This window comes from Muscardinus avellanarius (assembly GCF_963383645.1).
Source record: "Muscardinus avellanarius genome assembly, chromosome: 14".
Lineage (NCBI taxonomy): Eukaryota > Metazoa > Chordata > Mammalia > Rodentia > Gliridae > Muscardinus > Muscardinus avellanarius.
The window spans coordinates 56467864-56485934 of record NC_137800.1 but is presented as its reverse complement, the minus strand read 5'-3'; the positions used below and the strand labels follow the sequence as shown (position 1 = coordinate 56485934).

The window sequence follows — 18071 nt, the reverse complement described above, 5'->3', positions numbered from 1 at the left end:
GGTCTATTTTATTTTTTATTTTTTGGCAGGTTTGGGGATGGAACCCAGGGGCATTTGACCTCCGAGCTACACCTCCTGCCCTACTTTTTATTATTTTGAAACAGGGCCTCACTAAGTAGCTGAGGTTATCCACGAACCGGAATCCTCTGGTCTCAACCTCCAGAATGCTGGGATTACAAGCGTGGGCCACCATGCCTGGCTAGCCCTATATTTTTATTCTTTATTTTGAAACAAAGTCTCAGTAAGTTGGGGAGGACCTCACTAAGTAGCTGAGGCTGGCCACTAACCTAAGATCCTCCTGTCTCAAGTCCTATAATCTTCCAAGTATTGAGATTACAAAGAGTGTGCCACCACACCTGACTTATTTTTTTATTTTTTTTTTTGGTACTGGGGATGGAACCCAGGGGCATTCTACCTCTGAGCAACACCCCAGTCCTATTTTTTATTCTTTTTATTTTGAAACAGGGTCTCAGGAGTTGCAAAAAGCCTAAGTAGCTAAGGCTGTCCACAAACAGCAATCCTCCTGTCTCAGCCTACCAAATGCTGGGATTACAAGCATGTGCGACCATGTCCAGTACAATTATTTTCTTTCTCCTCCTCCTCCTCCTCCTCCTCCCCCTCCCCCCCTCCTCTTCTTCTTTTTTGTGGTACTGGGGGTGGAACCCAGAAGTTTCTACCTCCAGGCTATACTCCCAGACCTATATGTTTTATATTTTATTTGGAAACAGGTTCTCACTAAATTGCTTCAGAGAATCACTAAGCTGCTGAGGCTGGCTTCGAACCTGCGCCATACTCCTGTCTCAGTCTCCCAAGCGTGGGGATTACAGCGTGCGCCACCATGCCCGGCAATTTTTTTATTCTTTATTTTAAAACAGGTTCTCACTAAGTTGTGGAGGGCCTCGCTAAGTAGCTGAGGCTGGCCGTGAACCTGGAGCCTCCTGTCTCAGCCTCCCAAGTACTGGGATTGGGATTACAAGGGTGAACGACCACGTCCAGCTCTCAGTCTTTCATTTATAAGAACTATAGAAATGAGCGCGTGCAGAAGTCCCACTTGATTTTTTTCGTCATAACTGTAATCATATTATCTCCGTCTTTACCTTATCTTTGGAGAACATGGTTTTTGGATGCTCATCCTGTGTTCGGGACTGCCATGTTAGGTTGGCCAAAGCACTAAGGCACATTTCCTTTAAGTCTATCAAAACCAAAAAGGAAAAAAAAGTTATATATGACACTACATTTCTATCACCAAGGAAGTATTCAATGTAATAGTCCATAAAATATCTAGGGAAGCTAAAAGTAGTGTCACAGTTTGACTGAAACGGGTGACAGCAATTATTCAGAGCTAAACCCCACTTAACTACCAGCTACAAGAAAAGGTCTCCGACTCTGTTATGCCCAGATCCTGTGTCTTTTTCCAGTAGTTAACAATTTTAAAATACTCCAGAGTCGCCGGGCGTGGTGGCGCACGCTTGTAATCCCAGCGCTTGGGAGGCTGAGACAGGAGGACTGTACAGGTTCGAAGCCAGCCTCAGCTATTTAGGCTCTCAGCAGCTTGGTGAGACCCTGTTTCTAAATAAAATATAAAATAGGTCTGGGAGTGTAGCTCAAAAGTAAAAAGCCCCTGAGTTCAATCCCCAGTACCACAAAAACAAACAAACAAACAAACAAACAAAAAACCACTCCAGTCGTCCTTACTTGCTTGCTTCCGGAGGAAATAGGTATTCCCACTGTGATGGCATACATTACAATGGAAACTGTAGTTGGTCATGAAAGGTAGACAGGATCTGTGGATAAGCAAAATTTTATAAATCAGCGAACTTCTGAACATATCTCTTTGAGACATAAATCAATATGAATCCTTTCTCGTCAGTAAAGTCATATAAAATAATAATATACTAATGTACTCTTTGCCGGGTACGGTGGCAGATGCCTATAATGCCAGTACCTTGAGAGGCTGAGGCAGGAGGAGGTAGGTTTAAGACCAGCCTCGGCACCTTAACAACATCCCTCAGAAATTAACAGACCCTGTTTATTTTTCTTTCTCTCTCTCTCTGTTTTTTTTTTTTTTTTTTTGTGGTACTGGGTACTAGTATCTCCAAGTTATACCCCCAGCCCTATTTTATTTTTTCCCTAGGAATGGAACCCAGGGGCATTCTACCTCTGAGCTACACCCTCAGCCCTATTTTTTATTCTTTACTTTGAAACAAGATCTCATTGAGTTGCAAAGGGCCTCAATAAGTAGCTGAGGCTGCCTGTGAACCATGATCCTCCTGTCTTAGTCTCCCAAGTACTGAGATTATAAACATGCGCCACCACACCCAGCTTAATTTTTATTTTAAAACAGGGCCTCACTTAAGAGAAAGAAGTAAATCCAACTAAATGACTTTGTGGAAGGGGCAAAACTATGAGATGATGAAAGGGTTAATGATTGCCAGAGTTAGAGAAGAGGGAGAGGTAGATAGAACACAGAAGTTACAAAGGGGAAAGAGATTCTGAATGATGTTATAATGGTGCATATATGCTGCTCACTGATTCTAGCAACATAGCAGGGTGGTGCTAGATGTTGCTATTGAAGAGGAGAATATATCTGTAACTTTTGTTTAATTTTGCTGTGTATCAAAAGTGCTCTAGGAATAAAGGATACTAAATAAATACTCCTATTTAAAGTAAAAACAACAAAAAACAGGGCCTCACTAGGTTGATGGTATCACTACACTACTGAGACTATCTTTAAATCTGTGATCCTCCTACCCCAGCCTTTCAAGTTCTGGGATTACAGTATGTGCTATCATGCCCAGTTTATTAACATGCTCTTCAATTGTAAAAACATAATAGGGCATGGTGGCACATACTTATAATTCCAGTACTTGGAAGGCTAAGATAGGAGGATTGCAGGTTCAAAGCAAGCACAAGCAACTTAGTTAGGCCCTCTTCAATTTAGTGAGACCCTGTTTCCAAATAAAAATAAAATAGGGCTGAGGGTATAGCTCAGAGATAGAAGGCTCTTGGGTTCAATCCCCACTTAATTTAAGTGTGTGTGTGTGTGTGTGTGTGTGTGTGTGTGTTATGTGTGTGTGTTTGGGTATGATACTGGGGATTGAGTAGCTGAGGCTGGCTTCGAACCTGTGCGATCCTCCTGTCTCAGCCTCCCAAGTGCGGGGATTACAAGCGTGTGCCACCACGCCCAGCCTGATACTGGGGATTGAAACCAGGGGTATTCCACCTCTGAGCTACACCTCAGCCGTATTTTATTTATTTATTTATTTATTTATTTATTTATTTATTGTACCAGGGATGAAACCCAGGGTCATTCTACCCCCAAGCTATACCCGACCCTATTTTTTTAATTCTGAAACAGGGTCTTGTTAGGTTAATGAGAGTCTCACAAATTGCTAAGGCTGTCCTGGAAACCATGTTCCTCCTGCCTACCAAGTACTGGGATTACGGAATACACCATCACACGTGGCTTTTATTTTTTATTTTGAAACAGGGTCTATGTTTTGGAGGGTCTAAGTTGCTGAGTTTGGCCTCAAACCTATGATCCTCTTTGTCTCAGCTTCTTACATATCATCCCAGCTCTCACATTAACTTTTTAACTGCCAAACACACAATAAAGAAGGTATTTGTTCGCAAAACTAATTAAGGAAAATTATATTAGAATAATGAAGCTTAGCTGAGTATAGTAGTGCATGCCTCTAAATTCCATTACTTGGGAGGCAGTGACTGAAGAATGTAAGTTTGAGGTCACACCCAGCAACTTAGTAAGGCCCTGTTTCAAAATAAAAAAATAAGAGCAGGGAATGATAGCCCACACCTGTAATCCCAGTACTTAGGAAACTGAAACAGGAGGACCACAGATTCAAAACCAACCGTAGCAATTTAGGAAGGCTCTCAGAAGCTTAACAAGATTCTGTGAAAATAAAAAGAAAAAAAGGACTGAGGGTAGCTTGAAGGTAGAATGCCCCTGGGTTCAATCCCAGGCAGCATAAAGGTGTGTTTGGCAGGGAGGGGGGGCTCTGGGAGTATAACTCAGAGGTAGATAGCCCCTGGGTTAAATTGCCAGTATCAAATAAGTACAAAATAATGCTGTCTTTTTTTTCTTTTTTTTTTTCCCCAGAACTGGGGATGGAACCCAGGGGCAATTGTCTTATTTTGAGGTGGACTTAATTTATGAGAATAATATGGATCATAAAGAAATTTATGAGCCAGGTGTGGTGGTGCACCCTTTTAATCCCAGTACTTGGGAGACTGAAACAGGAGGATCATGGGTTCTCGGCCAGCCTCAGCTACTGAGTAAGACCTTGTTTCAAAATAAAGAATAAAGCCGGGCGTGGTGGTGCACACTTGTAATCCCCGCACTTGGGAGGCTGAGACAGGAGGATCGCAGGGGTTCGAAGCCAGCCTCAGCTACTGAGTGAGGCTCTCAGCAACTTAGTGAGACCCTGTTTCCAAATAAAATATAAAAAAAAGGTCTGGGAGTATAGCCCGGAGGTAGAAAGCCTCTTGGTTCCAAAAAAACAAAACAAAACAAAAAAACAAAATAAATAAAAAATGGGGCTGGGGTGTAGCTCTAGGGTAGAATGTTCCTGGGTTCCATTCCCAGTACTACACACACACACACACACACACCAAAAAAAAAAAAAAAGAGAGAGAGAGAGAGAAAGGAAGGAAGAGAGAGAAAGACGAATTTATGGAAAGCCAGCAACAGATAAAGTGACCAAGTCCTCAGACTAAAAAGCCTTTCCTGCCGGGCGTGGTAGTGTATGCTTGTAATCCCAGCTCTTGGAAGGCTGAGACAGGAGGATTGCACAGGTTCAATGCCAGCCTCAGCAACTTAGTGAGACGCTGTTTCCAAATAAAGTATAAAATAGGTCTGGGAATATAGCCCGGAGATAGAAAAGCCCCTGTGTTCCACCCCTTGTACCACAGAAAGAAAGAAAGGAAGAAAGAAAGAAAGAAAGAAAGAAAAGAAAGAAAGAAAGAAAAAAAAAAAGCCTTTCATTAGCCAGGTGTGGTGGCACATGCCTATAACCCAGTAACTGGGGGTGAGACAGAAGAATCACAGGTGTGTGGCCAGCCTCAGCAATATAGTGAGGTCTCAGCCGGGGCGTGGTGGCGCATGGTTGTAATCCCAGCATTCCGGAGGCGGAGACCTGGAGGATCGCGGTTCTAGGACAGCCTCAACTATTTAGTGAGGCCCTCTGCAACTCAGTGAGACCCGGTTTCAAAATAAAGAATTAAAAAAAAAAAAAAATAGGGCAGGGGGTGTAGCTCGGAGGTCAAATGCCCCTGGGTTCCATCCCTAGACCTGCAAAAATAGTGAGGTCTTCTCCTTAGATCCTGTCTCAAAATAAAAAATAGGGCTGAGGGTATAGCTTGTAGGTAGAGTATCCTTGGATTCAATCCCCTGTACCACAAAAAAAGAGAAGCCATTCATTTCCAGTCATGCTTTTTTTTTTTTTTGGTGGTACTGGGGAGGAACCCTGGGGCTTTCTACCTCCGGGATACACTCCTAGACCTATTTTATTTTTTATTTGGATACATGGCCTCAGGAAGTTGCTGAGAGCCTCATTAAGTAGATGAGGCTAGCTTCCAACATATGTGATCCTCCTGTCTCAGCCTCCCAAATTCTGGGATTACAAGTGTGCGTCACCACACCCGGCTCCCAACCCTAGTTTATTTTTTGAGGCACTAAGGATGGAACTCAGAGGCATTCTACCTCTGAGCTACACCCCCAGCCCTATTTTTTTTTTTTTTATTCTTTATTTTGAAATAAAGTCTCACTAAATTGCAAAAGGCCTCACTAAGTATCTGGGGCTGTCCACAAACTGCAATCCTCCTGTCTCAGCCTCCCAAATGCTGGGATTACAAGTGTGCAACTCAGTGAGACCCCATTTCAAAATGAAGAATAAAAACAGTGCTGGGAGTATAGCTTGGAGGTAGAATGCCCCTGGGTTCCATCCCTAGTACCACCACTAACTCCAAAAAAAAAAAAAAAAGCAGCCAGGGTGGTATACCCTTGTAATCCCAGTATTTGGGAGGCTGAGACTGGAGGATCCTAGGTTTATAGTCAGCCTCAGCAACTTAGTGAGACCCTATTTCAAAATAAAAAAAAGGGCTAGGGATATACATTGGAGGCAAAATGCCCCTGGTTCTATCCCTAGTACCACATGCACATCCACACAAAAAAGGCCTGGTGTGGTGGTGCACACCTGCAATCCCAGTAGTTGGGAGGCTGAGATACAGGAGGCTCAAAAGTTTGGGGACAGTCTCAACAAGTGGTGAGATTCTCATCAACCTAGCAATACCCAAAATAAAAGTAAAACAGGGCTAGGGTACATGTGTAGCTTAGAGGTAGAATGTCCCTGAGTTCAATCTCCAGTACCAAAAAAAAAAATCCTTATTCAACACCTCATTCACCGAAGAGGGGTTTAGGAGACATAGAAAATTCTTTGCATTGAGCCAGATGTGATGGCACAAGCTTGTAATCCCAGCATTTGGGAGGCGGACACAGGAGAATCACAGTCGCAGTCAGCTTCAGCTACTTAGTGAGGCCCTTTGCAATCAGTGAGACTCTGTTTACAAATAAAGAATAAAAGCCAGGTATGGTGGTAAATGCTTGTAATCCCAGCATTTGGGAGGCTGAGACAGTAGGATTGCGGTTCCTGGACAGCCTCTGCTATTTAGGCCCTCTGCACCTAACTGAGAGCCTGTTTCCAAATAAAGAGTAAAAAATAAGGCTGGGGTTATCACTCAAAGGTAGAATCCCCCTGGATTCCATCCCTAGTGTAGAGAGGAGAGAGAGAGGAGAGAGAGAGGAGAGAGAGAGAGGAGAGAGAGAGAGAGAGAGAGAGAGAGAGAGAGAATTTTCCATTTATTTTGCCTGCAAACTATCCAAATATTGAACATCTGAGATTTACTTCAGGAGAATAAACAAGAAAAAGAAAGTACTTACGAGGTATCTATGCCAAAGGTGTCTGCTGTGAACCATTTTGTACATATTCCACACTGCAATTCTACTTCTCCCAACTGTCGGCCATTTTCTTCATCCACAGAACCCACTTGAGTATCCATCACCTCTGAAGTATCCCCAGGGCCTTCCTGTGACCACAAAGCAATTGGAGAATCAAATTAAGTTGGCTACAGCTGGGTGTGATGGCCCATGATTATAATCCCAAGTACTTGGGAAGCTGGGACAGGAATATCACAGGTTTGAGGCCAGTCTGAGGCACTTAGTGACTGGCACTTAGTGAGTCCCTACACAACTTAGTGAGACACTGTTTCAAAATGAAGTAATAAAATAGTGCAGGGGCCAGACGTGGTGGCCAGGCTTGTAATTCTAGCATTTGGAGGCTGAGACAGGAGGATCGCAGTTCGCAGACAGCATAAGCTACTTAGTGAGACCCTGTTTCAAAATACAGAATAAAAAATAGAGCCGGGGGTGGTGGCACACGCTTGTAATCCCGGTGCTTGGGAGGCTGAGACAGGAGGATTGCTCAGGTTCGAAGCCAGCCTCAGATGGTTTAAGAGACCTTGTTTCCAAATAAAATATATATAAAATAGGTCTGGGAGTGTAGCCTGGAGGTGGAAGGCCCCTGGGCTCCATCCCCAGTACCACCAATAAATAAATAAATAAATAAATAAATAAATAAATAAATAAGAATAAAAAATAGGGCAGGGGTGTATAGCTCAGAGGTTGAATGTCCCTGGGTTCCATCCCCAGGGACACACACACGTTGACTTGATTACTCTGAGCTACACCCCAGCCCAGTTTTTATTCTTTATTTGGAAACAGAGTCTCACTAAGTTTTGGAGTGCCTCACTAGGTAGCTGAGGCTGGCCACGAGCCTGTATCCTCCTGTCTCAGCCTCCCAGGTACTGGGATTTCAATTGTGTGTCACCATGCCTGGCTGCATTTCTTATTTAAAAACTTTAGCTGGGCGTGGTGGTGCATGCTTATAATCCCAGTAATTGGGAGGCTAAAACAGGAAGATCACAGATTCTTGACCAGCCTAAGCAATTTAGTGAGGCCTTCCACAACCTGGTGAGGACCTGTTTTAAAATTAAAAACTGAAGCTGGGCGTGGTGATGCACGCTTATAATCCCATCATTCGAGAGGCTGAGACCTGAGGATAGTGGTTTGTGGACAGGCTCGGCTACTTAGTGGGCCCTCTGCAACTCAGTGAGATCTGGTTTCAAAATAAAGAATAAAAAATAGGGCAGGGAGTATACCTTGGAGGTTGAATGCCCCTGGGTTCCATCCCCAGACCCCCAAAAAACAAAAAACAAACAAAGAAACTGAAAAACTGGGCTTGGTGGTGCACTCTTGTAATCTCCGTGCTTGGGAGGCTGAGACAGGAGGATTGCGCAGGTTTGAAGCCAGCCTCCGTTTCCAAATAAAAAATATAAAATAGGTCTGAGAGTGTAGACTGGAGGTAGAAGGCTCCTGGGTTCCATTCCCAGTACCACCACCACCCCCCCTCCCAAAAAAAAAAAAAGAAATAGAGCAGGGGTGTAGCTCAAAGGTAGAATGCCTCTGGGTTCAACCCCAGCACCCAAACAAAAAAACTTTATTATCTATTTATTTTTTGCAGTACTGGGAATGGAACCCAGGAGCATTCTACCTCCAAGCTACATCCCCAGCCCTATTTTTATTCTTTATTTTGAAAGAGGGTCTCACTAAGTTGCAAAGGGCATCACTAAGAAGCTGAGGCTGTCTGCGAACTACAATCCTGTCTCAGCCTCCCAAATGCTAGGATTACAAGCGTGAGCTACCATGCCCAGCTTCCAAAAAACCACTTTAAAAGAGGGGTTGGGTTGTAGTTCAGTGAGAGAGCACTTGCTAATATGCACAGAGCCCTAGATTCAATCCCCAGCACCACAAAAAGGAAAAAGGGGCAAAAAATAAAAACAATCCTAATTTGCCTTACAAACATCCAATAAGAAATACTAGTGCCTGGCGTGGTGGTGCATGCTTGTAATGCTTGTAATCCCAGCATTCAGGAGGCTGAGACCAGAGGATCGCGGTTCAGGGACAGCCTCAGCTACTTAGTGAGGCCCTCTGCCAACTCAGTGAGACCCGGTTTCAAAATAAAGAATAAAAAATAGGGCAGGGGGTGTAGCTCGGAGGTCGAATACCCCTGGGTTCCATCCCCAGACCCGCCAAAAACAAAACACACACACAAAAAACTTACTAGTGTATCTTTTCCATTAGAGGATTCAGTCTCCAAACCACCGCTTACATCAACTAAGTTTGCATCCCTGTAAGATAAGATGGTGATCAAAAATACAGGTGAACTTCACACTTCTTCCGTTTTTCCAGCTAAACCGGCTGTGGCTGGATGTCCAGGATTACAATCAGGAGATTAGAAGAATATGGTCAAGGCAAACGCGGGTTCTGGGAGCACTGGGAGGCCTACTAGGTCCTTACAGACAAGTTTACACGGGCTGAAGTTGGTCCTGGGAGAGAGTCACAGAGATGCAACTCTCCCACTCGATTATCAAAGGACCATCACTTCTTTCAGTCTAGCGCTGTCAAGTGTTTTCCTTCCTGCAAGGACAGTAAATTACCACCCTCCTACGGAGTCGGGGGCCGAGGCCTGAGGCTCCGCACGCACACCGCCCGAGCCCTGAAGGTGCGGGAGGGGCGTGGTCGCGACTCAGTTCGGAGGGGCCGGCGGAGCGGCGGGCGGGTCTACGGTTGCGGAGGGGGCAGGGCGGCAGAGCCGAGGGCCGCGGGGCCTGAGTTCGGAGGGGGCGGGCCGGGGAGCTCGGGCTGCCTCGGGGTTCCAGGGGGAGGCCCGAGTCCTCAGGCTGCAGGACGTCTTACCCGCTCTCGCCCTCTCCGGAACTGGGCTCGGCCGCCAGAGCAGCCGATGCTCCCTCTCCGGCAGGAGTGGCTGCTACCGCTGTCGCCGGCTTCATCTCTCCCTCTTCTACCGAAGTTGCATTTGCAGCAGCTGCTGGGCCAGCTCCTGTACCCGCTCCCGGGCCGGAGCCGGTTCCCGCCGCCGCCATCACTGTCGCCTCCCAGGCTTCTCGCGAGATTACTGCCTCGTCTCGCCCAGGCACTGCATTCTTCAAGCGGTAAAGGCCTGTAGCGGGGCCCACCGCTTGCCGGGGCACTGCGCGCTGCGCGCCCCAGGCCCGCCCGCTTTAAGGATAGGAGGGCGGGGCCCAGACGACGCCCAGGGAAGGCGGGGGAGGGTTTCCTCGAGGATTTAGGTCTTTTCAGGGATGAACGCACCCAGCCAGCAGAGGTGGCGCTGGCTGTGTCTTGCAAATGTATGTTCCAGAAAAAAACAGCACGTAGCCCAGCGTGGTGGCGCAGGCCTGTAATCCCAGTACTTGGAAGGCTGAGACGAGGTGGTCACAAGCAGGTCGGAGCCAGCCTCACCAACGCAGCCACCTAGGGAGCCGCCGCCTAGAAACAACAACTGGAGCCAGGCGAGGGGGCGCACGCTGGTAATCCCAGCATTTAGGAGGTTGAGATAGGAGGATGACGGTTCGCGGACAGCCGCAGCTTTAGTGAGGCACTTTGCAACTAATGAGACACAGTTTCAAAATAAAGAATAAAAAACAGGGACGGGGTTGTAGTTCGGAGTTAGAATGTCCCTGGGTTCCATCTCCGGTACCTGGGGGAAAAAAATTGGAAGTGTACCTTGGAGGTAGCATGCCCTTGGGTTCAACCCCTAGTAACCCCCCACCCCAACACACAGGAAGAGGAGCACACGCTGCTTGCCCTGGCTGTGAAGTACAACCTAGTGATAGGCCACTTCCAGAGAGAAACTATAGTCTGCATTCCACAGCCCAAGCTGGGGTAGGAGGGAATGTGGGTAGGGTTGTACCAGTATTGGGAAAGGGCTTCAAAATGTATTATATTAATGTACCAGTATTGGGAACTGGTTTCAAATTGTATCAATAATAATATAAGCCAGAAAGAGCTGCAGCGTTCCAGGCCTCAAAGGGGATTATCTAGAGACTAGAGAAAGCCCAGGTCTTTTACATTTCTGAGAAGCAAAATTCCCCAAGGATAGGTGGCAGGATGGCTCATCTGGAAGTCCCGGGTCTTTTACATTTTAAAGATAAACAAAGTTCCCAAGGATGTGGGAGGAGCCTCCAAGAGATCCCAGATTCTTATAATCAACTAACACATTTTGGAGTGTAACCAAAGACTTGGGAGCCGGGTGTGGTGGTGCACGCTTGTAATCCCAGCATTCAGGAGGCTGAGACCAGAGAATAGTGGTTCGCCAGCCTCAGCTACTTAGTGAGACCCTGTTTCAAATTAAAAAGAATAAAAAAGCCGGGCGTGGTGGCGCACGCTTGTAATCCCCGCGCTTGGGAGGCAGACAGGATCGACCTGTTTCCAAATGAAAATATAGGTCTAGGAGTGTAGTCCGGAGGTTGAAGGGCTCCAGGAACCCCAGTACCACCAAAAAAAAAAAAAAAAAAAAAAAAAAAAAAAAAACTACCTCTGTAGTTCAGAGGTCAAATGCCCTGGGTTCCATCCCCAGACAGGCAAAAAAAAAAAAAAAAAAAAAAAACCACCTTGGGATTTGTGCCAGAGAAAGGGCAGGTCTATAGGAAGGAATCCCCACTGGCCCTGGAGAAAGGGCAGATCTAGTCTGGTCAGAAGACTGGGTATAAAATGTCCTGGGTCCATTAAAACCTCAGGTGACTTCTTTTCAAGTCACCCCCCCCATACTACCTTTGGTATAGGACTTTATTAAATCTGTCCTATCTTTCCGTCTTTGGTCTTTTTGGGTTTTTTTTGGGGGGGGCGTTGGTGGTACTGGGGTTCCTGGAAACCCTTTTACCTCTGGGCCACACTCCCAGACATATTTTTTATGTTTTTATTTGTTAACAGGGGATCTTAAGCCAGCGTGGCTGGCTTTGAACCTGCACGATCCTCCAGTCTCTCCTCTCAAGCACGGGGATATTCCAAGTGTGTGCCACCACTCCCAGCTCTATCTTTCCATCTTTGTAATAATAAACTCATTTAAGCTTCCAGCAAGAGTTCAGGCTAGTATTTTCTATACATAGCTCAGAACAAGAACCCACCTCTACACCCCACTGTAACAGTTTCCCCACCTTTACATGGGGTATCCAAGCAGAGTAGGCAAGAACTGATGTGCACCCGTGAGGCTGCTGGCAGCTTACTGTGAAAGGAAGAAAAGGAAGCACTAGTCCCTGAAGCAAAAGAAAGGAATCGGGCTGCAGGGGTGCATGCTTGTAGTCCTCCTGAGACAGAGGGATCAGAGATAAGCGCCAGCGATTTAACTATACCCTCAGCAACTTGGACCATGTTTCAAAATAAAGAATAAGCCAGGCGTGGTGGCACACACTTGTAATCCCAGGACTTGGGAGGCTGAGACAGGAGGCTCGCACAGGTTCCAAGGCAGCCTCAGCTACTTAGTGAGGCTCTCAGCAACTAAGTGAGACCGTTTCCAAATAAAGAATAAAAAAAAAGTCTGGGAGGATAGCCCGGAGGTAGAAACCCCCTGGGTTCCACCCCCAGTACCGCAAAAAATAAAAAAATAAAAAAGGACCGTGTGTGTGTGTGTGTGTGTGTGTGTGTGTGTAAATTAGGATGTGGGGATGTGGCTCAGAGGTAGACCGCCTCTAGGTTTAATCCCCACTACCAAAAACAAACACAGTATTTGAGGAAGTCATCTCCAGAAGGTGGCTTTTTTTTTGGGGGGGGTGATACTAGAGATGGAACCCAGGGGTGTTCTACCTCTAAGCTACACCCTGAAAAAAAAAAAAAAAAAACCCTGAGCCCCTATTCTCTTATTTGCATGTGTGTGAGGGGTAAGAGTGATGGGCATTCTACCTCCGAGGTACACCCCCAAACCTTTTTGTTGTTATATTTTTTATTGGTGCATTGTAGTCATACATTTTAGTGGAGTACAGGACAGTATAGGCATACATGCACAGATCACCCAATTAGCCCCTACCCAATCCTCACCCCATTTCCTCCCTCCTTTTGTTAAGCTTAGTGATTGACTTTGATATCTTTTTCGGTTTTGAAACAGGGTCTCCTTAAGTTGCTGAGGCTGGTGGCAAACCTACCATCCTCCTGTCTCAGTCTCCCAAATACTGGGATTACAAGCCTGTGCCATCACATCCAGTTTTTGTGTCTGTGTGATACTGGGGATGGAACCCAGGGGCATTCTACCTCTAAGCTACTCCCCCAGCCCTATTTTGTATTCTTTATTTTGAAACAGGGTCTCACTAAGTTGCAGAGGGCCTCACTAAGTAGCTGAATCTGTCCACAAACCACGATCCTCAGATCTCAGCCTCCCAAATGCTGGGATTACAAGTGTGTGCCATCACGCCTGGCTGCTCAGCAATGTGAACCTCCAGATCATTGATACACAGGTCATTGATACACAGGAAGGTCTGAGAGCCACTGATGTAGTGGGGTGATGGGTGGGAGGAGCTAGATAACCTAGAGAGACAAATATTGGAAGCTCAGGGCCCATTTTGAGTATCAAGGCAAATACATGTAAGCAAGGAAGATGAAAAGTATCCTCTAACAGTTCCTCAGGGAGCTAGTGATGAGAGGTTTTAGGATGCATGTGTCTGTCAGGCTGACACTTTCTTTGGCGGTTCTGTTGCAGGCCAGGGAAAGACTGATTACCCCTCCCCTTTTTTTGGTGGTACTTGAGATTGACTCAGGGGCATTCTACCTGAGGTACACTCCCAGCCCTATTTTATAACAGGGCCTTGCTAGGTTGCTGAGAGCCTCCCTACATCGTAGAGGCTGTCCTCAAACCTGCAATCCTACTATCTCAGCTTCCCAAGTACTAGGATTATAGGTACATACCAAATACCCAGCCAGCCATGTTTCCTTTTTTTTTTTTTTTGCGGGTCTGGGGATGAAACCCAGGGGCATTTGACCTCCAAACTATACCCCCTGCCCTGATATTTATTCTTTACTTTGAAATAGGGTCTCTCACTAAGTTGCAGAGAGCCTCACTAAGTAGCTACAGCTGTCTGCGAATCACGATCCCCTGGTCTCAGCCTCCCAAATGCTGGGATTACAAACTTGTGCCACACCTGGCATGTTTCCTCTTTTTCTAATCACATCAGGTTCTAGCCTGGATGTGGCGAATAGTTTTGTTGGAATAAAGATTTGGTCCCTGTCGTAGTGTAATTGGGAGGTGGCGAGCCCTGAAAGACGTGATGCCTAGTGGGAAATCTCCAGGAGAGATGGCTTTGAGCCATTGCTTTCCCATGTTCTGCCACAGCCCCAGTCAACAGGGCTAAGCCATGGGCTAGAACATCTAAAACCATGAGCCCAAACAAACCTTTTCTCTTTACAAATTGTCTTGATTATGTCATAGAAACGGGGAGCTGACCAAACAGTGATGAAACTCAGGTCAAGATACCAAAATTCAAGCCAGGCGTGGTGGCGCACGCTTGTAATCCCAGCACTTGGGAGGCTGAGACCTGAGGTTCGCGGACAGCCTCAGCACACTTAGTGAGGCCCTCTACAACTCAGTGAGACCCGGTTTCAAAATAAAGAATAAAAAAATAGGGCAGGGGGTGTAGCTCAGAGGTCGAATGCCCCTGGGTTCCATCTCCAGACCCACAAAAAACCAAAACCAAAACAAACAAACAAACAAACAAAAAAAAAAAAACCCTAGGAAAACCCTAGGAAAGGCCAGGGTGGCAGAGTTAGCAGACCTGAAGTAGAGATAGATCATCTAAGAATGAGCTTATAGACCAGACAGTAGCACATCATTTAATACCTGAGAGGCTGGTACAGGAGGATAGTAGGCTGGAAGCCAGCCCTAAGAACCTATTTCAAATTAATAAAAGTAAAACAAGGCTGGGAGGTATTGCTCAGAGGTAGAAAGCCCCCTGGATTCAATCCCCAGTCTCAGAAAAAAAAGCTGATCTAGTATAAATGTCATTTATAGAGAAAAAGAGAAGGCCGTGCTACTTTTGGTTTTTCCTCAAATTAGACTGGTTACTTAAAATGGTGGCAAATTTCATCAGGCTTAAGGAACAGTCCTTTAGTCAGTAATAGCACACTGGGGGTGTAGGGAGAGCTTCTATAGCATGCTGGAGTTGCTGGGCTAGATCCAACAAGGTGGATCACTGAAAAACAGTGGCTTTGAGAGGTGATAACTGGGAATTGAACCTAGGAGTGATCTACCTGACCTTCACCCCAGCCCTACTTTTTTTTATTGCGGTACTGGGGATGGAACCCAGGAGTGTTCTACCTCCGAGCTATACCCCCAGCCCTATTTTTTAATTCTTTATTTTGAAACAGGCTCTCAGCTGGGAATGGTGGCGCACATTGTAATCCAAGCATTTGGGGTGCCGAGACAGGAGGATTGCGCAGGTTTGAAGCCAGCCTCAGCTACTTAGTGAGGCCCTTTGCAACTCAGTGAGACCACTTCAAAATAAAGAATAAAAAATAGGGCTGGAAGTGTTGCTCAGAGGTAGAATGCCCCTGGGTTCCATCCCAAGTACTGAGGGGGAAACCCGCCCCCCCCAAAAAAAAACAGGGCTTAAGTAGCTGAATCCATGAACTGTGATCCTACTACTCTCAGCCTCCCAAATGCTTGGATTACAAGCATGCACCACCACACCCAGCCTTAGTTTTTATTTTGAAATGGGGTCTTGCACCTGCAATCTTGTTTCAGCCTCCAAAGTGCCGGGAGCACAGGAGCATGCCATGGCGCCAGCAGAGCCCAGCCTTAGTCCATACCAGCCACTGCCTCCTGATAATTCTTGCTAAGGGGATGCAACCCCAGCACATCCTGTATAAAGTTACTCCCACCCACAAAAACTGCCTGGTCTGTCCAAACTGGTCTCCTTAATGTTTCATTCTTGTACACCCACCTGACCCCATCCCATTGGGCCTCCTTTTGCGCTGATTCTCAGGGCCTGACTGCCGCACTGCCTCCATGAAAATGCCCGATGGATTTATCACCTGCACAAAACTCACTGGTAAATGACCTCCCACCATCTTTTCTGCTGCCTTTTCTTGTCTTTTTAGACTGGGGATTGAAGTCAGGGCAGCGCACTTTCCAGGCAAGTGCTTTGCCACTGAGCTACACCCCAGCCTTTTAAAAAAAAATTTTGGTACTGGGGATGGAACTCGGGGCCCTTCTACCTCCAAGCTACACTCCCAGACCTATTTTATGTATTATTTGTAAACAGGGTCTCACTAAGTTGCTGAGGCTGGCTTTGAACCTGGATGATTCTCCTGTCTCAGCCTCCCAAGTACTGGGATTACAAGTGTGTGCCACCACACTGGACTGCCCTTATTCTTTTAAAATTATTCTTTTATTTTTTGCAGGTATGGGGATGGAATCCAGGGGCATTCTACCTCTGAGCTACACCTGCTGCCCTATTTTTTTATTCTTTATTTTTAAACAGGGTCTCAATGAGTCACAGAGGGCCTAAGTAGCTGAGGCTGTCTGCGAACCACGATCCTCCAGTCTCGGCCTCCCAAATGCTGGGATTACAAGCATGTGCCACCACGCCCGGCTACTTATTTTATTAGGTGTGGTGATGGAACCCAGGGGCATTTGACCTCCGAGCTACACCCTCTGCCCTATTTTTTTATTCTTTATTTTGAAACAAGGTCTCAGTAAGTTGCGGAAGGCCTAAGTAGCTGAGGCTGTCTGCGAACCACAATCCTCCGGTATCAGCCTCCTGAATGCTGGGAATACAGAATGCTGGGATTACAAGCATGCGCCACCCCGACTGGCATCATTTTTATTTTGAAACAGAGTCTCACTGAGTTGTGATGGGCCTCACTAAGTAGCTGAGGCTGGCTGTGAACTGTGATCCTCCTGTCTCAGCCTCCCGAATGCTGGTATTACAAGCGTGTGCCACCACGCCCGGCTTCTGCTGACTTTTCTTACAGGTTAAATCTTCCATTGTAACAAAATCCTTCAGAGCTAGTCTCATTTGTGTCCCCATCACAACTCACACAAAGGGATCACCCAACAAAGAGAAGACACATGTGGTTCATGGACTTCACAGGCCAAGGCTCAGACTCTGCTCACTCTCAAATGAATGGGCCTTTAGAGATGATCTATTACATCACTTGACAGACCTGGGTGGTGGGAGAGAAGCTCAGAAAGTGCCCCAACAGGTGGCTCAAGTGTGTAATCTCAGTACTTTGGAGGCTGAGATAGGAGGATTGTAGGTTCCAGACGTTTCCTTTCCCTTCCTTTTTGAGGTTCTGAGGATTGAACCCAGAGGCATTCTGCCTCCAAGCTACCACCCCTAGTCATTTTTGTTATTCTGAAACTGGGTTTCACTATGTTGGTAAGGCTGTCCATGAACCTGCTTGCCTCTAATCTCAGCCTCCCAAGTACTGGGTTTATAAGCATGTGTTACCATACCCGGCAGAGACCCTGTTTCAAAGTAAAATGGGACTGGGGTGTATCTGGGAGGTAGGAAGGCCCTGGGTACATCCCTAGTACCAAACAAAGAAAAACAGCTGGTATGGTGGTGCATGCCTATAATCCCAGTACTTAGAGGCTGAGACAGGAGGATCGCCGGTTCAAGGTCAGCTTTAGCAATCTAGTGAGACTGTTTAGAAATAAAGAATAAAAAAAGCCAGGCATGGTGGCGCACGTTTGTAATCCCAGCATTCGGGAGGCTGAGACCTGGAGGACTGCGGTTCGCAGACAGCCTCAGCTACTTAGTGAGGCCCTCTGCAACTCAGTGAGACCCGGTTTGGGGGAAAAAAAAAAAAAAACTGGGCAGGGGGTGTAGCTCAGAGGTCAAATGCCCCTGGGTTCCATCCCCAGACCCACAAGAGAAAAGAAAAAAAAGGTATAGCTGGGAGTGTAGCTCAGAGGTGGAATGTCCCTGGGTTTGATCCCCAGTCTCCCCCCAAAAAAGATAAAAGAGTAGCAGAACTCAAACCCAGTACCGTGTATCCTTTACTAGTTTATCCTAAGCCAGTCTTCTCAGCTGTAAAATAAGGATAGTGCTTGCTATACACTTACCTACAGAATCAATGTGAGAACCAGATAAGAAAATGTAGAGGAAAAGTGCACTGTATGCCCTGCACAGATGGTAGCTGCTGTTAG

The 18071-nt window shown here is 46.3% G+C and overlaps 1 protein-coding gene across 3 annotated transcripts in view; it reads right to left on the bottom strand.

Annotated features, from left to right (window-relative positions):
- Nucleotides 1-10038, bottom strand: part of ASH2L (ASH2 like, histone lysine methyltransferase complex subunit) — a gene marked incomplete at both ends in the record, with an annotated part of 39498 nt that extends 29460 nt beyond the window's left edge. Inside the window, 5 exons of one of the 3 annotated variants that reach the window (XM_080710868.1) lie at nucleotides 1098-1192; nucleotides 1696-1784; nucleotides 6956-7101; nucleotides 9195-9261; nucleotides 9830-10038. In XM_080710868.1, the coding sequence (XP_080566994.1) occupies nucleotides 1098-1192; nucleotides 1696-1784; nucleotides 6956-7101; nucleotides 9195-9261; nucleotides 9830-10017 (585 nt within the window). Of the gene's footprint in view, nucleotides 1-1097; nucleotides 1193-1695; nucleotides 1785-6955; nucleotides 7102-9194; nucleotides 9262-9829 lie in introns of those variants that run through there. The other 2 variants (XM_080710866.1, XM_080710867.1) reach the window with 2 other exon arrangements.
- Between the last annotated feature and the right edge of the window lie 8033 nt (nucleotides 10039-18071).